Below are 20,879 nucleotides of genomic sequence, written 5' to 3'. Positions count from 1 at the left end.
GATATATGACACGATGGCGCTGACAGACATGGTCTCCCTGTTTTTAGCTCTTTGCCGACAGTATTTTGCTTTTATTAGTGTTATATTATTACATTATTTGTTCTGAACGTTTCTAGTATTTTTTCCTACAGTCCCCAAAAAACTTTTGGACATTAGATCAGCTGTCACTTACCAGACATTTTACCAGAAATTCGACTTCTCTGACCTGGATCCTTTGTTTGGACTTCCCGAGGCAGCCCCATTCATCCCGGGTGCTACAACAAAACGTTGATGCCGGAGGATAGGGAAGAGAGATGGGGTTCTAGTCAGGCGGCGAGCAAACCATCCACCGCTTCGGAGTATATTACTCGCTAACTTTCAGTCCTTGGACAATAATGTAGACAAGATCAGGCCGAGGATCTCCCCTGTTTTACGGAATCATGGCTCTCCCCGGATATATTGTCCCCATCTATACAGCCAGCGGGGTTCTCCGTACATCACACGGACAGGAAGAAAGAACTCTCCGGGAAAAACAAAGGTGGAGGGGTATGTCTAATGATTAACAACTCATGGTGTGATTGTGCTAACGTACAGAAACTCCTTTTGGTCTCCCGATCTGGAAATCCTCACCATCAAATATTGACCGCATTACCTCCCAATATAATTTTCTTTGGTTATTGTCACTGCGGTGTATATCCCCCCCCCCCCCCACCCCCCCCAAACCGACACCGCGACGGGTCTCAAGAAACTACACTGGACTTTGTGCAAACTGGAAACTGCATATCCTGAGGCCGCATTTATTGTAGCTGGAGACTTTAATAAAGAAAATCTGAGGAGAACGCTCCCAAAATTCTACCAACACATCTCCTGTGCTACACGCGAATAGAACACGCTTGACCATTGCTCCTCTCCCTTCCGGGACAGCTACAAGGCCTTCCCCAACCCCCACTTTGGCAAATCAGATCATGCCTCCATCCTGCTCCTCCACGCCTTTAAGCAAAAACTTAAACAGGAAGCTCCCATGGTAAGGACTGTTCAACGTTTGTCTGACCAATCGGAATCCATGCTTCAGGATTGCTTTGATCAAGCGGACTGAAAAATGATCCAGGTCACCTCTAGGAATAGTATCGACGTATACACTGACTCGGTGACTGGGTTCATCAGCAAGTGCATAGAGGATGTTGTTTCTACTGTGACGATTAGAATTTATCCAAACCAAACACTGGATAGATGGCAGCATTTGTGCAAAACTGAAAGCGCAAACAACCGCATTTAACCACGGAAAGGTGACTGGGAATATGGACAAACAGGCCAGCTATGACCTCTGTAAGGCAATCAAAGAGGCAAAATGACACTACAAGTTGCAATTCAATGGCAGGGACTCCAGAAAATCATGGATTATAAAAAGAAAGCCACATCGCGGACACCGACGCCTCACTCCCGGACAAGATAAACACCTTCTTCGCCCGCTCCGAGGAAAACAACACAGAGCCGCCAACGTGGGTCCCGCCACTCACGAGGATTGTGTGCTCCCAATCTCCTTGTCCAGCGTAAGACATTCAAGCTTGTTAACCCCTTGCAAGGCTACTGGTCCAGACAGCATCCCAAGCCGCATCCTCAGAGCATGTGCAGAACAGCTGGCTGGAGTGTTTACGGACATTTTTTGTTGTTGAAAACTCTGTTTATTAAGTTTTACACACATAAGATAACACGAAACAATATATATAATATACTCAACTAGAATAAAAAAGAATAGCTATAAAGATACCGTACTTTAGACAAGTTAAACACACCGGGCAGAAGGCTACAAAGGTTAAAGGGCAATCTGTAGTACAGGGACAGAGCGGACACCTCACCATTGTTCCTGTAAACAGACAAGGGATAGGGGTGGAGAAATGCAACCACTCACACTCACAGACAGTCATGGCCACAGACCGACCATCCACTGGAACAAAAATAAAGCTCACATTTTAGTCTCTGACAAAGCAAGATGAACAAGGCATCCGCAAGTCACATTCAATAAGAATCAATAGGCACATCATCAACCTTAATGTCCCCCCCTCAAAAAAAACACAAAGAAATGCTCATCCAGCCCTTAAGTCACATGGGAGTCAAATACAGACTTATTTTTGTTTTAATAGGAATGCCATCAGAGGATGGACTGTTTAAAGTAAGACCGGAATGGAGCCCAAGCCTCATAAAACAGTTTGGGGTTCCCACGTGTATTGAATTACATTTTTTCTAGTTTCAGAGAGCACAACATATCTCCCACCCAATATTTATAAGATGGGGGAGCTGCCATCTTCCAGTTCTGTAGTATTAGCCGTCTAGCTAAAAGAGTTGTATAAGCTATAACCTATGGGCAGTACTCCAAAAAGGGCTGTAAGGGGAGACTGATCTATAACAGTGTCATATATATCAGAGAAACATTGAAATATTAATTCCCAGAAACCTGACAGTTTACGACAGCCCCAAAACATATGCAACAGTGTGGCTGGTTCCGTTTAACATCTGACACAGGTACGATCAAAATCAGAGAATATTCTTCCAAGTTTGGCCCCAGGTCCAGTGGATACGGGGAACCACCTTGAATTGAATGAGGCTGTGTCTAGTGCTAAAAGAGGACAAATGCACCCTGTGCAGCACAGATTCCCAGGTGTCTTCACCAAGTTCCTCCCCCAAATCCTTTTCCCATCGAGTCTTTAAAGGCACCAAAGAAGGCCTCTTCAACCCCATGAGGCTAAAGAAATTTGGCTTGGCCCCTAAGACCCTCATAAACTTCTACAGATGCACCATCGGCAGCATTCTGTCGTGCTGTTTCACCGCCTGGTGTGGCACCGCACCGCAACCGTAGGGCTTTCCAGAAGGTGGTGCTGTGAGCCCAACCCATCACCGGAAGCACACTGCCTAACTTCCAGGACATCTACAGCATCCCGGTGACACAGGAAGGCTAAGAAGATCATCAAGGACCTCAGCCACCCAAGCAACAGCCTGTTCACCCAGCTACCATCTACAGGTGCATCTAAAGCTGGGACAGAGAGAATGAAATACAGCTTCTATCTCCAGGCCATCAGACTGTTGAACAGTCAATACTAGCCGGCCTCCTCCCCTTACGCACCTTAGGGAATGCTGCGCCATGTACATAGAGTCATTGAACACTGGTCACTAGCCGACTACCACGCGGTACGCAACCCTGCACCTTAGAGACCGCTGCCCTATGTACATAGAGTCATGGAACAGTGGTCACTTTAATAATGTTTACATCATGTTTATTATTCTGAAATCGTTTATGTAGTTAGGAACAGGTAAGATTTGATCTCTGAAAAAGTTAACTAACTGATTACCGACTTTATATGTACATATTGTATTCCAGACATAGCTAATTCATATAACTACTGCTGTACATACTGTATTCTGGACATAGCTCATCCTATATAACTACTGCTGTACATACAGTATTCTGGACATAGCTCATCCTATATAACTACTGCTGTACATACTGTATTCTGGACATAGCTCCTCCTATATAACTACTGCTGTACATACAGTATTCTGGACATAGCTCCTCCTATATAACTACTGCTGTACATACTGTATTCTGGACATAGCTCATCCTATATAACTACTGCTGTACATACTGTATTCTGGACATAGCTCATCCTATATAACTACTGCTGTACATACTGTATTCTGGACATAGCTCATCCCATATAACTACTGCTGTACATACTGTATTCTGGACATAGCTCCTCCTATATAACTACTGCTGTACATACTGTATTCTGGACATAGCTCATCCTATATAACTACTGCTGTACATACTGTATTCTGGACATAGCTCCTCCTATATAACTACTGCTGTACATACTGTATTCTGGACATAGCTCCTCCTATATAACTACTGCTGTACATACTGTATTCTGGACATAGCTCATCCTATATAACTACTGCTGTACATACTGTATTCTGGACATAGCTCATCCCATATAACTACTGCTGTACATACTGTATTCTGGACATAGCTCATCCCATATAACTACTGCTGTACATACTGTATTCTGGACATAGCTCATCCCATATAACTACTGCTGTACATACTGTATTCTGGACATAGCTCATCCTATATAACTACTGCTGTACATACAGTATTCTGGACATAGCTCATCCTATATAACTACTGCTGTACATACTGTATTCTGGACATAGCTCATCCCATATAACTACTGCTGTACATACTGTATTCTGGACATAGCTCATCCTATATAACTACTGCTGTACATACCTTTTCCTACTTATCTATTGTCCATACTGCCTTTACACATCAGGTATTTACATCCTGGACCCTGATATTTCTTAATCTCTTGTTTATTCTTATTTCTTCTTCGCTATTGTGCTGTTAGATATGTATTTCACTGCTGGAAACAAAAGCTGCACCTGCTTTAACATCTGCTCATCTGTGTACGTGACAAATACACTTTTTTTTAAATGTTATTATATTATTCTAGAATGTATCATTTTTACATGTTTTATTTTATTTTCATCATAACACATCATATCATTACAAAATCGAATCTATAATCCTCTCCAATAAGATCTCAAATCTCGTTTTTTTAAAATATTTTATAGACACTGAATGACTTATATAACACTACCTGATCAAAAGTATGTGGACACGTGCTCGTCGAACATCTCATTCCAAAATCATGGGCATTAATATGGAGTTGACCCCCTTTGCTGCTATAACAGCCTCCATTCTTCTGAGAAAGGCTTTCCACTAGATGTTGGAACATTGCTATGGGGACTTCCATTCAGTCCCAAGAGCGTTAGTGAGGTTGGGCTCTTAGTCGGTGTTCCAATTCATCCCAAAGGTGTTCGATGGGGTTGAGTTCAGGGCTCTAATCAGGTCAATCAAGTTCTTCCACACCAATCTCGACAAACCATTTCTGTATAGACCTCGCTTTGTGCACAGGGGCATTGTCATGCTGAAACAGGAAAAGGCCTCCCCCAAACGGTTGCCACAACCTTGGGCAGCAGGTAGCCTAGTGGTTAGAGCGTTGGACTAGTAACCGTAAAGGTTGCAAGATCGAATCCCCGAGCTGACAAGGTAAAAATCTGTCGTTCTGCCCCTGAACAAGGCAGTTAACCCACTGTTAACTGGCCGTCATTGAAAATAAGAATTTGTTCTTAACTGACTTGCCTAGTTAAATAAAGGTATACAAATGTTGGAAGAACAGAACTGTCTAGAATGTCATTGTATGCAGTAGCGTTAAGATTTCCCTTCACTGGAACTAAGGGGCTTAGCCTGAACCATGAAAAACAGCCCCAGACCATTATTCCTCTTCCACCAAACTTTACAGTTGGCACTATGCATACGGGCAGGTAGCGTTCTCAAGGCATCGGGCAAATCCAGATTTGTCCGTCGGACTGCCAGATGGTGAAGCGTGATTCATCACTCCAGAGAACGCGTTTCCACTGCTCCAGAGTCCAATGGCGGTGAGCTTTACACCACTCCAGCCAACGCTTGTCATTGCGCATGGTGATCTTAGGCTTGTGTGCGGCTGCTTTGCCATGGAAACCCATTTCATGAAGCTCCCGACGAACAGTTATTGTGCTGACGTTGCTTCCAGAGGCAGTTTGGAACTCGGTAGTGAGTGTTGCAACCGAGGACAGATGGTTTTTACACGCAGCGTCCCATTCTGTGAGCTTGTGCGGCCTACCACTTCGCGGCTGAGCCATTGTTGCTCCTAGACGTTTCCACTTCACAATAACAGCACTACCGTTGACCGGTGCAGCTTTATTAGGGCAAAAATTTGATGAACTGACTTGTTGGAATGGTGGCATTCTATGACGGTGCCACGTAGAAAGTCACTGAGCTCTTCACCTGTTACCAACGAAATGGCCGAATCCACTCATTTGAAGTGGTGTCTAGATACTTTTGTTTATATTAGGATTTTTTGTTTTATGCAGTTTTTACGTCTGGATTTTATTCATGCCAGTAGATTCCTGAATGTAAATATTGCTGTTGTTATTTTCCTGTGTGGCAGGACAAACATGCAGAAGAGGTGAGGAAAAAGGTACTAGCTTTGGCAGATGCGGTGGATCTGGGCTGGTGTGTGATAAAGGATGTGGAGGTGATAGAGTTGAACAAGCGTGCGTCGGGCCAGGCCTTCGAGGTCATCCTGAAGCCCCCGTTGTTCGATGGCATCCCAGAGCTCAACGCTACCATGCCCCAACGCAGGGAACTCTCCATGGAGGAGATCCAGAAGAAACTAGAGGCTGCAGAGGAGAGGAGGAAGGTGAGGAGACAGGGAGGAGGAGACGAGAGACAAACACACACATAAACGCATACATACACACACATTCACAAGCATACCAGTATACACACACACGCTCACTTTCACAAAAATACGGAACGCACACACATACACAGACACACAGACACAGACACAGACACAGACACAGACACAGACACACACACACACAATCATGCATATACAGTATGTGTGCACAAACACACTCACCATAATCCATGTCTGTCTGTATCCTGCTCCTGATACTCTCCTCACACCGCCCTCTAGTGCCAGGAGGCTGAGCTGCTGAAGCACCTGGCAGAGAAGAGAGAGCACGAGAGAGAGGTCATCCAGAAGGCCTTTGAGGACAACAACAACTTCATCAAGAACGTCAAGGAGAAGCTGGAGCACAAAATGGAGGCCAACAAGAAGAACAGAGAGGCTCTGCTGGCGGCCATGTTGGAACGACTGCAGGAGAAGGTAATGTTTAGCTGTGATCTCTCTCTTTCTCTATATTCTCTCTTCAGTCAGTGAGTCTCTCTCTCTCTCTTTCTCTCAGGAGAAGGCAACGTTTTGCTACTATCTGGCTCTCCTTTCATTCTCTTGAGTTTCTCTCTCTGTCTTTCTCTCTAGTCACTCATTCTCTCTGTGTCCGTCTGTCCCTCTGTCTCTCCCTCTCTCTCCCAACTACATACATTTTCAAACTTCTACAGTCTTGATGAATAATACATGGAGTTATATTTGTATTTCTCCCTTGTCTTAAGTTTTTGGTCTGATCATTCCCTTGTTGAGCACCTCCCTTGTTGAGCACCTCCCTTGTTGAGTACCTCCCGTGTTGAGCACCTCCCTTGTTGAGCACCTCCCTTGTTGAGCACCTCCCTTGTTGAGCACCTCCCTTGTTGAGCACCTCCCTTGTTGAGTACCTCCCTTGTTGAGTACCTCCCTTGTTGAGCACATCCCTTGTTGAGCACCTCCCTTGTTGAGCACCTCCCTTGTTGAGCACCTCCCTTGTTGAGTACCTCTCTTGTTGAGCAATATCTGCATGAATGTTTACATCTCATCCTCATTAGTGCCAATAGATTCCTGAATGTAAATATTGTTGTTGTTTTTGTTGTTTTTCAGGACGAACACGCATTAGAGGTGAGGAAGAAAAAAGAACTGAAGGAGGAGGCCTGCCGTTAGACTAGCGGAAAGATAGAGGGAGAGAGAACGAAGGAGTGGTTTTGTGTCATTAAAAAAAACAAGAGATCAAGACAATGAGGGGGAAAAAAGGAAAACCAAAAGCTGCCCCATCAGAGCGATGAAGACAGGAGTTGATATACAGCACCAGTCAAAAGTTTGGACACAACTACTCATTCAAGGTTTTTTTATTTTCTTTCTACATTGTAGAATAATAGAAGACATCAAAACTATAAAATAACACATATGGAATTATGTAGTAACCAAAAAAAGTGTTAAACAAATCAAAATATATTTGAGATTTGAGATTCTTCAAAGTATCCACCCTTTGCCTTGATGACAGCTTTGCACACTCTTGGCATTCTCTCAACCAGCTTCATGAGGAATGCTTTCCCAACAGTCTTGAAGGAGTTCCCACATATGCTGAGCACTTGTTGGCTGCTTTTACTTCACTCTGTGGTCCAACTCATCCCAAACCATCTCAATTGGGTTGAGGTTGGGTGATTGTGGAGGCCAGGTCATCTGATGCAGCATTCCATCACTCTCTTTGGTCAAATAGCACTTACACAGCCTGGAGGTGTGTTGGGTCATTGTCCTGTTGAAAAACAAATGATTGTCCCTGTAAGCGCAAACCAGATGGGATGGAGTATCGCTGCAGAATGCTGTGGTAGCCATGCTGGTTAAGTGTGCCTTGAATTCTAAATTATTCACAGTGTCACCAGCAAAGCACCCCCACACCATCACACCTCCTCCTCCATGGTTCACGGTGGGAACCACACATGCAAAAATCATCCGTTCACCTACTCTGCGTCTCACAAAGACACGGCGGTTGGAACCAAAAATCTCAAATTTCAACTCATCGGACCAAAGGACAGATTTCCACCGGTCTAATGTCCATTGCTCGTGTTTCTTGGCCCAAGCAATCTCTTCTTCTTATTGGTGTCCTTTAGTAGTGGTTTCTTTGCAGCAATTCGACCATGAAGGCCTGATTCACACAGTCTCCTCTGAACAGTTGATGTTGAGATGTGTCTGTTACTTGAACTCTGTGAAGCATATTTGAGCTGCAATCTGAGGTGCAGTTAACTTTAATGAATTTATAATCTGCAGCAGAGGTAACTCTGGGTCTTCCTTTCCTGTGATGGTCCTCATGAGAGCCAGTTTCATCATAGCGCTTGATGGTTTTTGCGACTGCACTGGAAATCTATTCCAGGTGACTACGTCATGAAGCTGGTTGAGAGAATGCCAAGAGTGTGCAAAGATGTCATCAAGGCAAAGGGTGGATACTTTGAAGAATCTCAAATCTAAAATATATTTTGATTTGTTTAACACTTTTTTGGTTACTACATTATTCCATGTGTGCTATTCTACAATGTAGAAAACAGTAAAAATAAAGAAAAACACGTGAATGAGTAGGTGTGTCCAAACTTTCGACTGGTACTGTATGCGTCAACGATTTGGAACAAGCGCACAAACTAAACAGTTTCTACTGGGGGATTTGACTACATACAACAAAAACATTGCGATGAAGTGATGAAATACAAGAGAAAATGAGAAGCGAATGCGATGCTTGTCTGGCTGGCAGATCAAGGTGCACACGAGGGAGGAAGTGGTCTGGTAGTGTCAGGGGGAGTGATGTAAATTATTATGTTAGAATGGGTATGGTGCCTTAGTCAACTGCAGAGCAGTTACCGACAAACAAGTTACGCAGGCTACAACGCAACACCCTTAGAGCCCACTTTCCCATAGTTTACACGCCTCACATCTACGCTCATACACAATCTCTCTGTATCTCACATGCAAGCTCTTACACATAAGAGTTATTTATACCGTGAAACATTTTCCCCTATGGCTTTAACAGAATGCTGTAAACAGTTTATGCACGTCTTCCACTCATGCGCTATTTTGAATTTACCAGGGAACGCTATAAATGATGAATGATTTGTGAATGACAGATAAAAGATTGGGTTGTGTCATTGGAAAAAGCTCTCAAGTAAACTTGATCAACTTTAGTTCATTAACTGATAGAAAATTGACTTCATACATATAGCTACAGACTTAGAGCACAAAATGGACTCTGGTTTAATGGACATATGATCATCGCTTTCTTTTTTTAACCACGACTCAAAAAAAATCACTCCGATACAAAAGAACATAGAGCAGAACACATCTTGGACGTTAGGGAGGGTGAGGAACTGGTTCCGATTGGTTCGTTGATTGATTGACAGGATGGTAAACTGCTTGAGCTGTCAGACCAGCCCATCCAATGGGTACGCTTTGCTTTGGCATGTCAGCCCATCCAATGGGTACGCTTTGCTTTGGCATGTCACTGTACTTACTTGTTAACTGTGATTGTCTGTTGTTTTTTTGATGATAGAATAAGAGATAGAACGAAAGAATGAGAGAAAAGATTGATGTTAGCTGGAGCCACTCTGGGTACATCCTAAATGATTGGGGTTGATGTTAGCTGGAGCCACTCTGGGTACATCCTAAATGATTGGAGTTGATGTTAGCTGGTGCCACTCTGGGTACGTCCTAAATGATTGGGGTTGATGTTAGCTGGAGCCACTCTGGGTACGTTCTAAATGATTGGGGTTGATGTTAGCTGGAGCCACTCTGGGTACGTTCTAAATGATTGGGGTTGATGTTAGCTGGTGCCACTCTGGGTACATCCTAAATTATTGGAGTTGATGTTAGCTGGTGCCACTCTGGGTACGTCCTAAATGATTGGGGTTGATGTTAGCTGGAGCCACTCTGGGTACGTCTTAAATGATTGGGGTTGATGTTAGCTGGTGCCACTCTGGGTACGTCCTAAATGATTGGGGTTGATGTTAGCTGGAGCCACTCTGGGTACATCCCAAATGATTGGGGTTGATGTTAGCTGGTGCCACTCTGGGTACATCCTAAATGATTGGGGTTGATGTTAGCTGGTGCCACTCTGGGTACGTCCTAAATGATTGGGGTTGATCTTAGCTGGAGCCACTCTGGGTACGTCTTAAATGATTGGGGTTGATGTTAGCTGGTGCCACTCTGGGTACGTCCTAAATGATTGGGGTTGATGTTAGCTGGAGCCACTCTGGGTACATCCTAAATGATTGGAGTTGATGTTAGCTGGAGCCACTCTGGGTACGTTCTAAATGATTGGGGTTGATGTTAGCTGGTGCCACTCTGGGTACATCCTAAATTATTGGAGTTGATGTTAGCTGGTGCCACTCTGGGTACGTCCTAAATGATTGGGGTTGATGTTAGCTGGAGCCACTCTGGGTACGTCTTAAATGATTGGGGTTGATGTTAGCTGGTGCCACTCTGGGTACGTCCTAAATGATTGGGGTTGATGTTAGCTGGAGCCACTCTGGGTACATCCCAAATGATTGGGGTTGATGTTAGCTGGTGCCACTCTGGGTACATCCTAAATGATTGGGGTTGATGTTAGCTGGTGCCACTCTGGGTACGTCCTAAATGATTGGGGTTGATCTTAGCTGGAGCCACTCTGGGTACGTCTTAAATGATTGGGGTTGATGTTAGCTGGTGCCACTCTGGGTACGTCCTAAATGATTGGGGTTGATGTTAGCTGGAGCCACTCTGGGTACATCCCAAATGATTGGGGTTGATGTTAGCTGGTGCCACTCTGGGTACATCCTAAATGATTGGGGTTGATGTTAGCTGGTGCCACTCTGGGTACGTCCTAAATGATTGGGGTTGATGTTAGCTGGAGCCACTCTGGGTACATCCTAAATGATTGGGGTTGATGTTAGCTGGTGCCACTCTGGGTACGTCCTAAATGATTGGGGTTGATGTTAGCTGGTGCCACTCCGGGTACATCCTAAATGATTGGGGTTGATGTTAGCTGGTGCCACTCTGGGTACGTCCTAAATGATTGGGGTTGATGTTAGCTGGAGCCACTCTGGGTACGTCTTAAATGATTGGGGTTGATGTTAGCTGGTGCCACTCTGGGTACGTCCTAAATGATTGGGGTTGATGTTAGCTGGTGCCACTCTGGGTACGTCCTAAATGATTGGAGTTGATGTTAGCTGGAGCCACTCTGGGTACATCCCAAATAATTGGGGTTGATGTTAGCTGGTGCCACTCTGGGTACGTCCTAAATGATTGGGGTTGATGTTAGCTGGAGCCACTCTGGGTACATCCTAAATGATTGGGGTTGATGTTAGCTGGTGCCACTCTGGGTACGTCCTAAATGATTGGAGTTGATGTTAGCTGGAGCCACTCTGGGTACATCCCAAATAATTGGGGTTGATGTTAGCTGGTGCCACTCTGGGTACATCCTAAATGATTGGGGTTGATGTTAGCTGGAGCCACTCTGGGTACATCCTAAATGATTGGGGTTGATGTTAGCTGGTGCCACTCTGGGTACGTCCTAAATGATTGGGGTTGATGTTAGCTGGAGCCACTCTGGGTACATCCTAAATGATTGGGGTTGATGTTAGCTGGAGCCACTCTGGGTACGTCCTAAATGATTGGGGTTGATGTTAGCTGGTGCCACTCTAGGTTCGTCCTAAATGGCTCCTTATTCCCCAAATAGGCTTCATTTACACAGGCAGCCCAATTCTAATATTTGTTTCACTTAATTTGTCTTTTGACCAATCACATCAGATCTTTTCACATCAGACCTTTTTCAGATCTGATTGGTCAAACGCAGCCAGGAATAGGCAATAGGGAATAGGGTGCTATTTAGGACGCAGCCTCTGTCTTCATTGTGGCGTAGTGTGAAATGTTTGCACTGTATTGTTGGGGTAATGTGGGGGTTTTACTTGCGGTGTGTGTATTTGTTATGTTCTAATCTACTCTTTGGCATGGTCAGTAAACGCTTCTCTTGACTGAACTCGTTTTTGTCTTTTGTTTTTTTTGAAACATATAGAAATCTTTAATTTTGGTCTTTTAGCAGATGCTTTTATCCAGAGCGACTTAGTCAGAAAAAATATATAATAACAATTGTATGACAAAATAATAACAGACGTGAAAATATCTGTCATAATTTTTTTTTTTACAGAATACGTGGTAAGATGCTTTACAATTATTTCATAGCTACACATTCTACTGTAAACTAGGGTAAACACATTCTACTGTAAACTAGGGTAAACACATTCTACTGTAAACTAGGGTAAACACATTCTACTGTAAACTAGGGTAAACACATTCTACTGTAAACTAGGGCAGACACATTCTACTGTAATCTAGGGTAAACACATTCTACTGTAAACTAGGGTAAACACATTCTACTGTAAACTAGGGTAAACACATTCTACTGTAAACTAGGGTAAACACATTCTACTGTAAACTAGGGCAGACACATTCTACTGTAAACTAGGGTAAACACATTCTACTGTAAACTAGGGTAAACACATTCTACTGTAAACTAGGGTAGACACATTATACTGTAAACTAGGGTAAACACATTCTACTGTAAACTCGGGTAAACACATTCTACTGTAAACTAGGGTGGAAACATTCTACTGTAATCTAGGGTAAACACATTCTACTGTAAACTATGTTACACACATTCTTCTGTAAAGTAGGGTAGACACATTCTACTGTAAACTAGGGTAAACACATTCTACTGTAAACTAGGGTGGATACATTCTACTGTAAAACTAGGGTATGCACATTCTACTGTAAACTAGGGTGGACACATTCTACTGTAATCTAGGGTAAACACATTCTACTGTAAACTAGGGTAAACACATTCTACTGTAAACTAGGGTAAACACATTCTACTGTAAACTAGGGTAAACACATTCTACTGTAAACTAGGGTAAACACATTCTACTGTAAACTAGGGCAGACACATTCTACTGTAAACTAGGGTAAACACATTCTACTGTAAACTAGGGTAAACACATTCTACTGTAAACTAGGGTAGACACATTATACTGTAAACTAGGGTAAACACATTCTACTGTAAACTAGGGTAAACACATTCTACTGTAAACTAGGGTGGAAACAGTCTACTGTAATCTAGGGTAAACACATTCTACTGTAAACTATGTTACACACATTCTTCTGTAAAGTAGGGTAGACACATTCTACTGTAAACTAGGGTAAACACATTCTACTGTAAACTAGGGTGGATACATTCTACTGTAAAACTAGGGTAAACACATTCTACTGTAAACTAGGGTAAACACATTCTACTGTAAACTAGGGTAAACACATTCTACTGTAAACTAGGGTGGATACATTCTACTGTAAAACTAGGGTGGATACATTCTACTGTAAAACTAGGGTATGCACATTCTACTGTAAACTAGGGTGGACACATTCTAGTCATTTCAATTAAAAAAGCAGTAGGAAAACTCTCTCTCTCTCTGCTGTCTGTTTCTTCAGAGTGGAACGTTGCTGTGATAGAATGTTTTATGTTGCCTTTGTTCTAGAAGCATTTATGTAGTCAGTGTTCCAATGCATTTCCGCCAGATGGTCATTGATCAAGAGCACTTAAAGCACAGATCTAAAAGATGCACACTGAGTGTACAAAACATTAAGAACACCTGCTCTTTCCATGACATAGACTGACCAGGTGAATCCAGGTGAAAGCTATGATACCTTATTGATATCACTTCAAATCCACTTCAATCAGTGGATTTTATGAAGGGGAGGAGACAGCTTAAATAAGGATTTTAAAGCTTTGAGACAATTGAGACATGGATTGTGTATGCGTGCTATTCAAAGGGTGAACGGGCCAGACAAAAGATTTAAGTACCTTTGAACAAGGTATGGTAGTTTTGTGTTTGAGTGTGTCAAGAACTGCAACGCTGCTGAGTTTTTCACACTCAACAGTTTCCCGTGTGTATGAAGAATGGTCCACTACCCAAAGGATACCCAGACAACTTGAGACAACTGTGGAAAGCATTGGAGTCAACATGAGCCAGTATCCCTGTGGAACATTTTCAACACTTTTTTGTGATTTTTTTAAACCTTTATTTAACTAGGCAAGTCAGTTAAGAACAAATTCTTATTTACAATGAAGGCCTACCACGGCCAGACCCGGACGACGCTGGGCCAATTGTGCGCCGCCCTCGTAGAGTCCATGCCCCGACGAATTGAGGCTGTTCTGAGGACAAAAGAGACACCTGCACCATTGTGGCCGGACTCCTTATGATCTATGCCATTAGCCTTCGCAAAGATACGAGGCAGGCCGAAATCAACGCGCTCTCTGATTTTAAGACAATGAGGACTATTTAAGACTATTCCGCTCCTCAAACTAGGCTCTGTATGTTTGTTCCAGTAAATTATGCAAATGAACCTATAGTTAATAAGCATGGCTGACTGGTCAAATGTGTTTTCAGCAGCCAACCAGGTGTGTATCGGAAGATCTTCACAGGACTTATTTTTCAGCGGGCATTGCGTAAACTCACTTCTTAATCGCCACGATGCATATGAAGAACAGGAGGTTGGTGGTACCTTAATTGGGGAGGACGGGCTCGTGGTAATGGCTGGATGGCGTGATTTGTGGAATGGGTATCAAACACATTAAACACATAGTTTTCATGTGTTTGATGCCATTTCATTTCCCCCCCGTTCCAGCCATTATTATAAGCCGTCCTCCCCTCAGCAGCCTCCACTGGTATCAAAGTAGTATAGTGGAGGTAAACGCCATATCAATTCATAAGGCTGATGGAACGAATCAGAATGTTAGGATCCAAATGTTGAAAAACTATTATTTGTTCACATTTCAGGCGCAGCGACGTGAACACGGCGGTAGACCTATGCAGAATGTTCCAATCTCTGTGTGCACCCCGGTAGCCAACTGTTCCATACACTTATCCGGGACATTTATTCCTTTGTCCCCCTTTTCCCAGCTCTGTGCCCCAACAACAATTACACCCCTCATGTGGGCCAACACGTCGACTTCTCTACTACCTTCCCAACGCTTCCCGTCGGTGGTGTGAATTCAATCTTCGTTTTTGTAATGAGTTCTGCTGTTTTCTCCCATGACCCTCTGTGAGCCACTTCTTTACCCTTAGCACCCTCATAACCATTTTCTTCCCAAATCCCCAGATCCTCCTTCAGTGTCCTTGCACAGTAATCACTATCAATTATCAAGCTTCATCTATCCGCTTTTCAGCCTCCAGTATTGCTCCTACCTCTCGCCTGTTTGGGTTGAGCCAACGGTGGTACCTCTCCTTTGCGTCAGTTTTCCCCTGGTGTTTTAATAGGTAAGCCCAGTAGGCCCCTGTAACAGTCCCCTTACGGGACACATCGGTATACAGTTCCCACTCTATCTCAGGCTCATTCACCTCCTTGACCTGCTTCTCCTGTTCATCACAATACACAAACTATAACTATGGGTCCAACAGGATATTCTCCCATCGACACCAATGCCCTCAACTGTTTCTCTCCTCAACTCCCCATGCACCCTGCTCCGAGTGTGTTCTATGATCGGCATACCGCGCCGCCGGCTTTATTATCCTCTTCCAGTAAGGAGCCAGTACTGCCTATTCCTGCTTTGGTTGAACGTGTTTCTGCTCCACCGACCGTAGACTCCAAGACCAAGGTGCTATTAGCCCTCCTCCTTTATTTACCAACCTAGTTTCTGAACCCATTCCTTCCACACGGAACCTTACTTCCAGATCTTTCTCTTGGTCCCTATGTTCGTGTTCCGTGTATCTACGTACACTACCGTTCAAAAGTTTGGGGTCACTTAGACATTTCCTTGTTTTTGAAAGAAGAGCAAGTTTTTTTTTTGTCCATTTAAAATAACATCAAATTGATCAGAAATACAGTGTAGACATTGTTAATGTTGTAAATGACTATTGTAGCTGGAAATTTTAATGGAATATCTACATAGGTGTTCAGAGGTCCATTATCAGCAACCATCACTCCTGTGTTCCAATGGCACGTTGTGTTAGCTAATCCAAGTTTATCATTTTAAAATGGTTCATTAGAAAACCCTTTTGCAATCATGTTAGCACAGCTGAAAACTGTTGTTCTGATTAAAGAAGCAATTTGTGGGTTCGATTGCGAGGCAGCGGTCAGGGGTGCTGCCCATGAATCCGTTTGCTAGGTCGATACATCTATTGCGCTTCTTTATAGACAGTGTTCTTCAAACGTGGCCTGTTGATTAGGTTAGCCTGGTGCGCCTTTCGTCCATCGATTCATGGCCTTGTAATTAATCACAGCTGGGCGGTTGGGGCGTAACCGATTACAAGTAATCTATTACAGTACATGTAATCTGATTACAAACTGGAGTCAGGGTTGGGGAGTAACTGATTACAAGTAATCTGTTACAGTACATGTAATCTGATTACAAACTGGAGTCAGGGTTGGGGAGTAACCGATTACAAGTAATCTGTTACAGTACATGTAATCTGATTACAAACTGCAGTCAGGTGTGGAGGGGGGGGGGCTGATTACTTGTAAAATAATATATATATAATAAAAAAACTAACTAATTTGTTACGTTACCTGCAATGATTTTGTAATCAGATTACTTTGGAAAAACTAGAGGATTACTTCTTGGATTAATTTTAAATTCAGAAAGGATGTTTGTTAAAAAATACATGATGAAATCTTTCTGTTTTCTCAATGACATTCAATTCAGCATTGAAAAAAGGCACAAGTTTAAGTTTGTTTCACCTGAGTGAGTCAGACCACCAATCAGAGACCACTATGATGACACACCAGATGATGACCACCAATCAGAGACCACTATGATGACACACCAAATGATGAACACCAATCAGAGACCACTTTGATGACACACCAGATCATGACCACCAATCAGAGACCACTTTGATGACACACCAAATGATGACCACCAATCAGAGACCACTACGATGACACATCAGATCATGACCACCAATCAGAGACCACTTTGATGACACACCAGATGATGACCATCAATCAGAGACCACTATGATGACACACCAAATGATGACCACCAATCAGAGACCACTATGATGACACACCAGATCATGACCACCAATCAGAGACCACTTTGATGACACACCAGATGATGACCATCAATCAGAGACCACTATGATGACACACCAAATGATGACCACCAATCAGAGACCACTATGATGACACACAAGATGATGACCACCAATCAGAGACCACTTTGATGACACACCAGATGATGACCACCAATCAGAAACCACTATGATGACACACCAGATGATGACCACCAATCAGAGACCACTTTGATGACACACCAGATGATGACCACCAATCAGAAACCACTATGATGACACACCAGATGATGACCACCAATCAGAGACCACTTTGATGACACACCAAATGATGACCACCAATCAGAGACCACTATGATGACACACCAGATGATGACCCCCAATCAGAGACCACTTTGATGACACACCAGATGATGACCACCAATCAGAGACCACTTTGATGACACACCAAATGATGACCACCAATCAGAGACAACTATGATGACACACCAGATGATGACACCAATCAGAGACCACTTTGATGACACACAGATGATGACCACCAATCAGAGACCACTATGATGACACACCAGATGATGACACCAATCAGAGACCACTTTGATGACCACCAAATGATGACAATCAGAGACCACTATGATGACACACCAGATGATGACCACCAATCAGAGACCACTTTGATGACACACCAGATGATGACCACCAATCAGAGACCACTATGATGACACACCAAATGTGTTTAAAGGATCTGTTTTGTCTTCTTATAATGCCTCTTAAGGGGAAAGTAATCAGCTTATGTTATTTAGTTTGGGGCTATAAGGATAGATGAGGAGAGAGGAGGTGGAGCTATAAGGATAGATGAGGAGAGAGGAGGTGGAGCTGTAAGGATAGATGAGGAGAGAGGAGGTTGGGCTATAAGGATAGATGAGGAGAGAGGAGGTGGAGCTATAAGGATAGATGAGGAGAGAGGAGGTGGAGTTGTAAGGATAGATGGGGAGAGAGGAGGTGGGGCTATAAGGATAGATGAGGAGAGAGGAGGTGAGGCTATAAGGATAGATGAGGAGAGGAGAGAGGAGGTGGAGCTATAAGGATAGATGGGGAGAGGAGAGAGGAGGTGGAGCTATAAGGATAGATGAGGAGAGAGGAGGTGGGGCTATAAAGATAGATGAGGAGAAAGGAGGTGGAGCTATAAGGATAGATGAGGAGAGAGGAGGTGGAGCTGTAAGGTTAGATGAGGAGAGAGGAGGTGGAGTTGTAAGGATAGATGGGGAGAGAGGAGGTGGGGCTATAAGGATAGATGAGGAGAGAGGAGGTGAGGCTATAAGGATAGATGAGGAGAGGAGAGGGAGGTGGAGCTATGGATAGATGGGAGAGGAGAGAGGAGGTGGAGCTATAAGGATAGATGAGGAGAGAGGAGGTGGGGCTATAAAGATAGATGAGGAGAAAGGAGGTGGAGCTATAAGGATAGATGGGGAGAGGAGAGAGGAGGTGGAGCTATAAGGATAGATGGGGAGAGAGGAGGTGGAGCTATAAGGATAGATGGGGAGAGGAGAGAGGAGGTGGAGCTATAAGGATAGATGGGGAGAGAGGAGGTGGAGCTGTAAGGATAGATGGGGAGAGGAGAGAGGAGGTGGAGCTGTAAGGATAGATGGGGAGAGAGGAGGTGGAGCTATAAGGATAGATGGGGAGAGAGGAGGTGGAGCTATAAGGATAGATGAGGAGAGGAGGTGGAGCTGTAAGGATAGATGAGGAGAGAGGAGGTGGGGCTATAAGGATAGATGAGGAGAGAGGAGGTGGAGCTATAAGGATAGATGGGGAGAGGAGAGAGGAGGTGGAGCTATAAGGATAGTTGAGAAGAGGCAGGGTGTGGGTTGGGGCTATAAGGATAGATGAGGAGAGAGGAGGTGGAGCTATAAGGATAGATGGGGAGAGGAGAGAGGAGGTGGAGCTATAAGGATAGATGAGGAGAGAGGAGGTGGGGCTATAAGGATAGATGAGGAGAGAGGAGGTGGAGCTATAAGGATAGATGAGGAGAGGGGAGGTGGAGCTATAAAGATAGATGGGGAGAGGAGAGAGGAGGTGGAGCTATAAGGATAGATGAGGAGAGAGGAGGTGGGGCTATAAGGATAGATGAGGAGAGAGGAGGTGGAGCTATAAGGATAGATGGGGAGGAGGAGGAGGTGGAGCTATAAGGATAGATGGGAGAGGCAGGGGTGGGTTGGGGCTATAAGGATAGATGAGGAGAGGCAGGGGGGGGGTTGGGGCTATAAGGATAGATGAGGAGAGACAGGGTTGGGGTTGGGGCTAAGGATGGATGATGGAGAGGGAGGTGTGGGTTGTGGGCTATAAGGATAGATGGGGAGAGGCAGGGTGTGGGTTGGGGCTATAAGGATAGATGAGGAGAGGACAGGGTGGGGTTGGGGCTATAAGCATAGATGAGGAGAGGGAGGTGTGGGTTGGGGCTATATAGGATAGAATGAGAAGGCAGGTGGGGGTTGGGGCTATAAGGATAGTTGAGGAGAGACAGGGTGTGGGTTGGGGCTATAAGGATAGATGAGAAGAGGCAGGGTGGGGGTTGGGGCTATAAGGATAGATGAGGAGAGGCAGGGTGTGGGTTGGGGCTATAAGGATAGATGAGGAGAGGCAGGGTGTGGGTTGGGGCTATAAGGATAGATGAGGAGAGACAGGGTGGGGGTTGGAGCTATAAGGATAGATGAGGAGAGGCAGGGGGGGGGTTGGGGGCATAAGGATAGATGAGGAGAGGCAGGGTGTGGGTTGGAGCTATAAGGATAGATAGGAGAGGCAGGGTGTGGGGTTGGGGCTATAAGGATAGATGAGGAGAGGCAGGGTGTGGGTTGGAGCTATAAGGATAGATGAGGAGAGGCAGGTGTGTGGTTGGAGCTATAAGGATAGATGAGGAGAGAGGAGGTGTGGGTTGGGCTATAAGGATAGATGAGGAGAGGCAGGGTGTGGGTTGGGGCTATAAGGATAGATGAGGAGAGGCAGGTGGTGGGTTGGGGCTATAAGGATAGATGAGGAGAGGCAGGGTGTGGGTGGGCTATAAGGATAGATGAGGAGAGGCAGGGTGTGGGTTGTGGGCTATAAGGATAGATGAGGAGAGGCAGGGTGTGGGTTGGGCTATAAGGATAGATGAGGAGAGGCAGGGTGTGGGTTGGGGCTATAAGGATAGATGAGGAGAGGCAGGTGTGGGTTGGGGCTATAGGATAGATGAGGAGAGGCAGGGTGTGGGTTGGAGCTATAAGGATAGATGAGGAGAGGCAGGGTGTGGGTTGGGGCTATAAGGATAGATGAGGAGAGGCAGGGTGGGGGTTGGGGCTATAAGGATAGATGAGAAGAGGCAGGGTGGGGGTTGGGGCTATAAGGATAGATGAGGAGAGGCAGGGTGTGGGTTGGGGCTATAAGGATAGATGGGGAGAGACAGGGTGGGGTTGGGGCTATAAGGATAGATGAGAGAACAGGGTGTGGGTTGGAGCTATAAGGATAGATGAGG

The 20,879-nt window shown here is 44.5% G+C and overlaps 2 protein-coding genes across 2 annotated transcripts in view; one reads left to right on the top strand and one right to left on the bottom strand.

Moving 5' to 3' along the window:
* The first annotated feature begins 13 nt into the window (after nt 1-13).
* LOC120019406 (stathmin-4-like) lies at nt 14-7,451 on the top strand. The gene is made up of 6 exons (XM_038962695.1): nt 14-31; nt 457-525; nt 866-1,003; nt 6,024-6,275; nt 6,558-6,749; nt 7,392-7,451. Exons 1-6 carry the CDS (start codon nt 14-16, stop codon nt 7,449-7,451), a joined length of 729 nt encoding a protein of 242 aa, XP_038818623.1.
* An 8,048-nt stretch (nt 7,452-15,499) lies between these two features.
* Nucleotides 15,500-20,879, bottom strand: part of sipa1l1 (signal-induced proliferation-associated 1 like 1) — a 62,149-nt gene continuing 56,769 nt past the window's right edge. Inside the window, exon 12 of the mRNA XM_038962694.1 lies at nt 15,500-15,715. Coding sequence (XP_038818622.1) covers nt 15,500-15,715 — 216 coding nt within the window. The remainder of the gene's footprint in view (nt 15,716-20,879) is intronic.

The sequence above is a fragment of the Salvelinus namaycush genome, chromosome 24, assembly GCF_016432855.1.
Source record: "Salvelinus namaycush isolate Seneca chromosome 24, SaNama_1.0, whole genome shotgun sequence".
Lineage (NCBI taxonomy): Eukaryota > Metazoa > Chordata > Actinopteri > Salmoniformes > Salmonidae > Salvelinus > Salvelinus namaycush.
The sequence above is the reverse complement of the archived record's forward strand: the minus strand, read 5'-3'. Positions and strand labels throughout refer to the sequence as shown.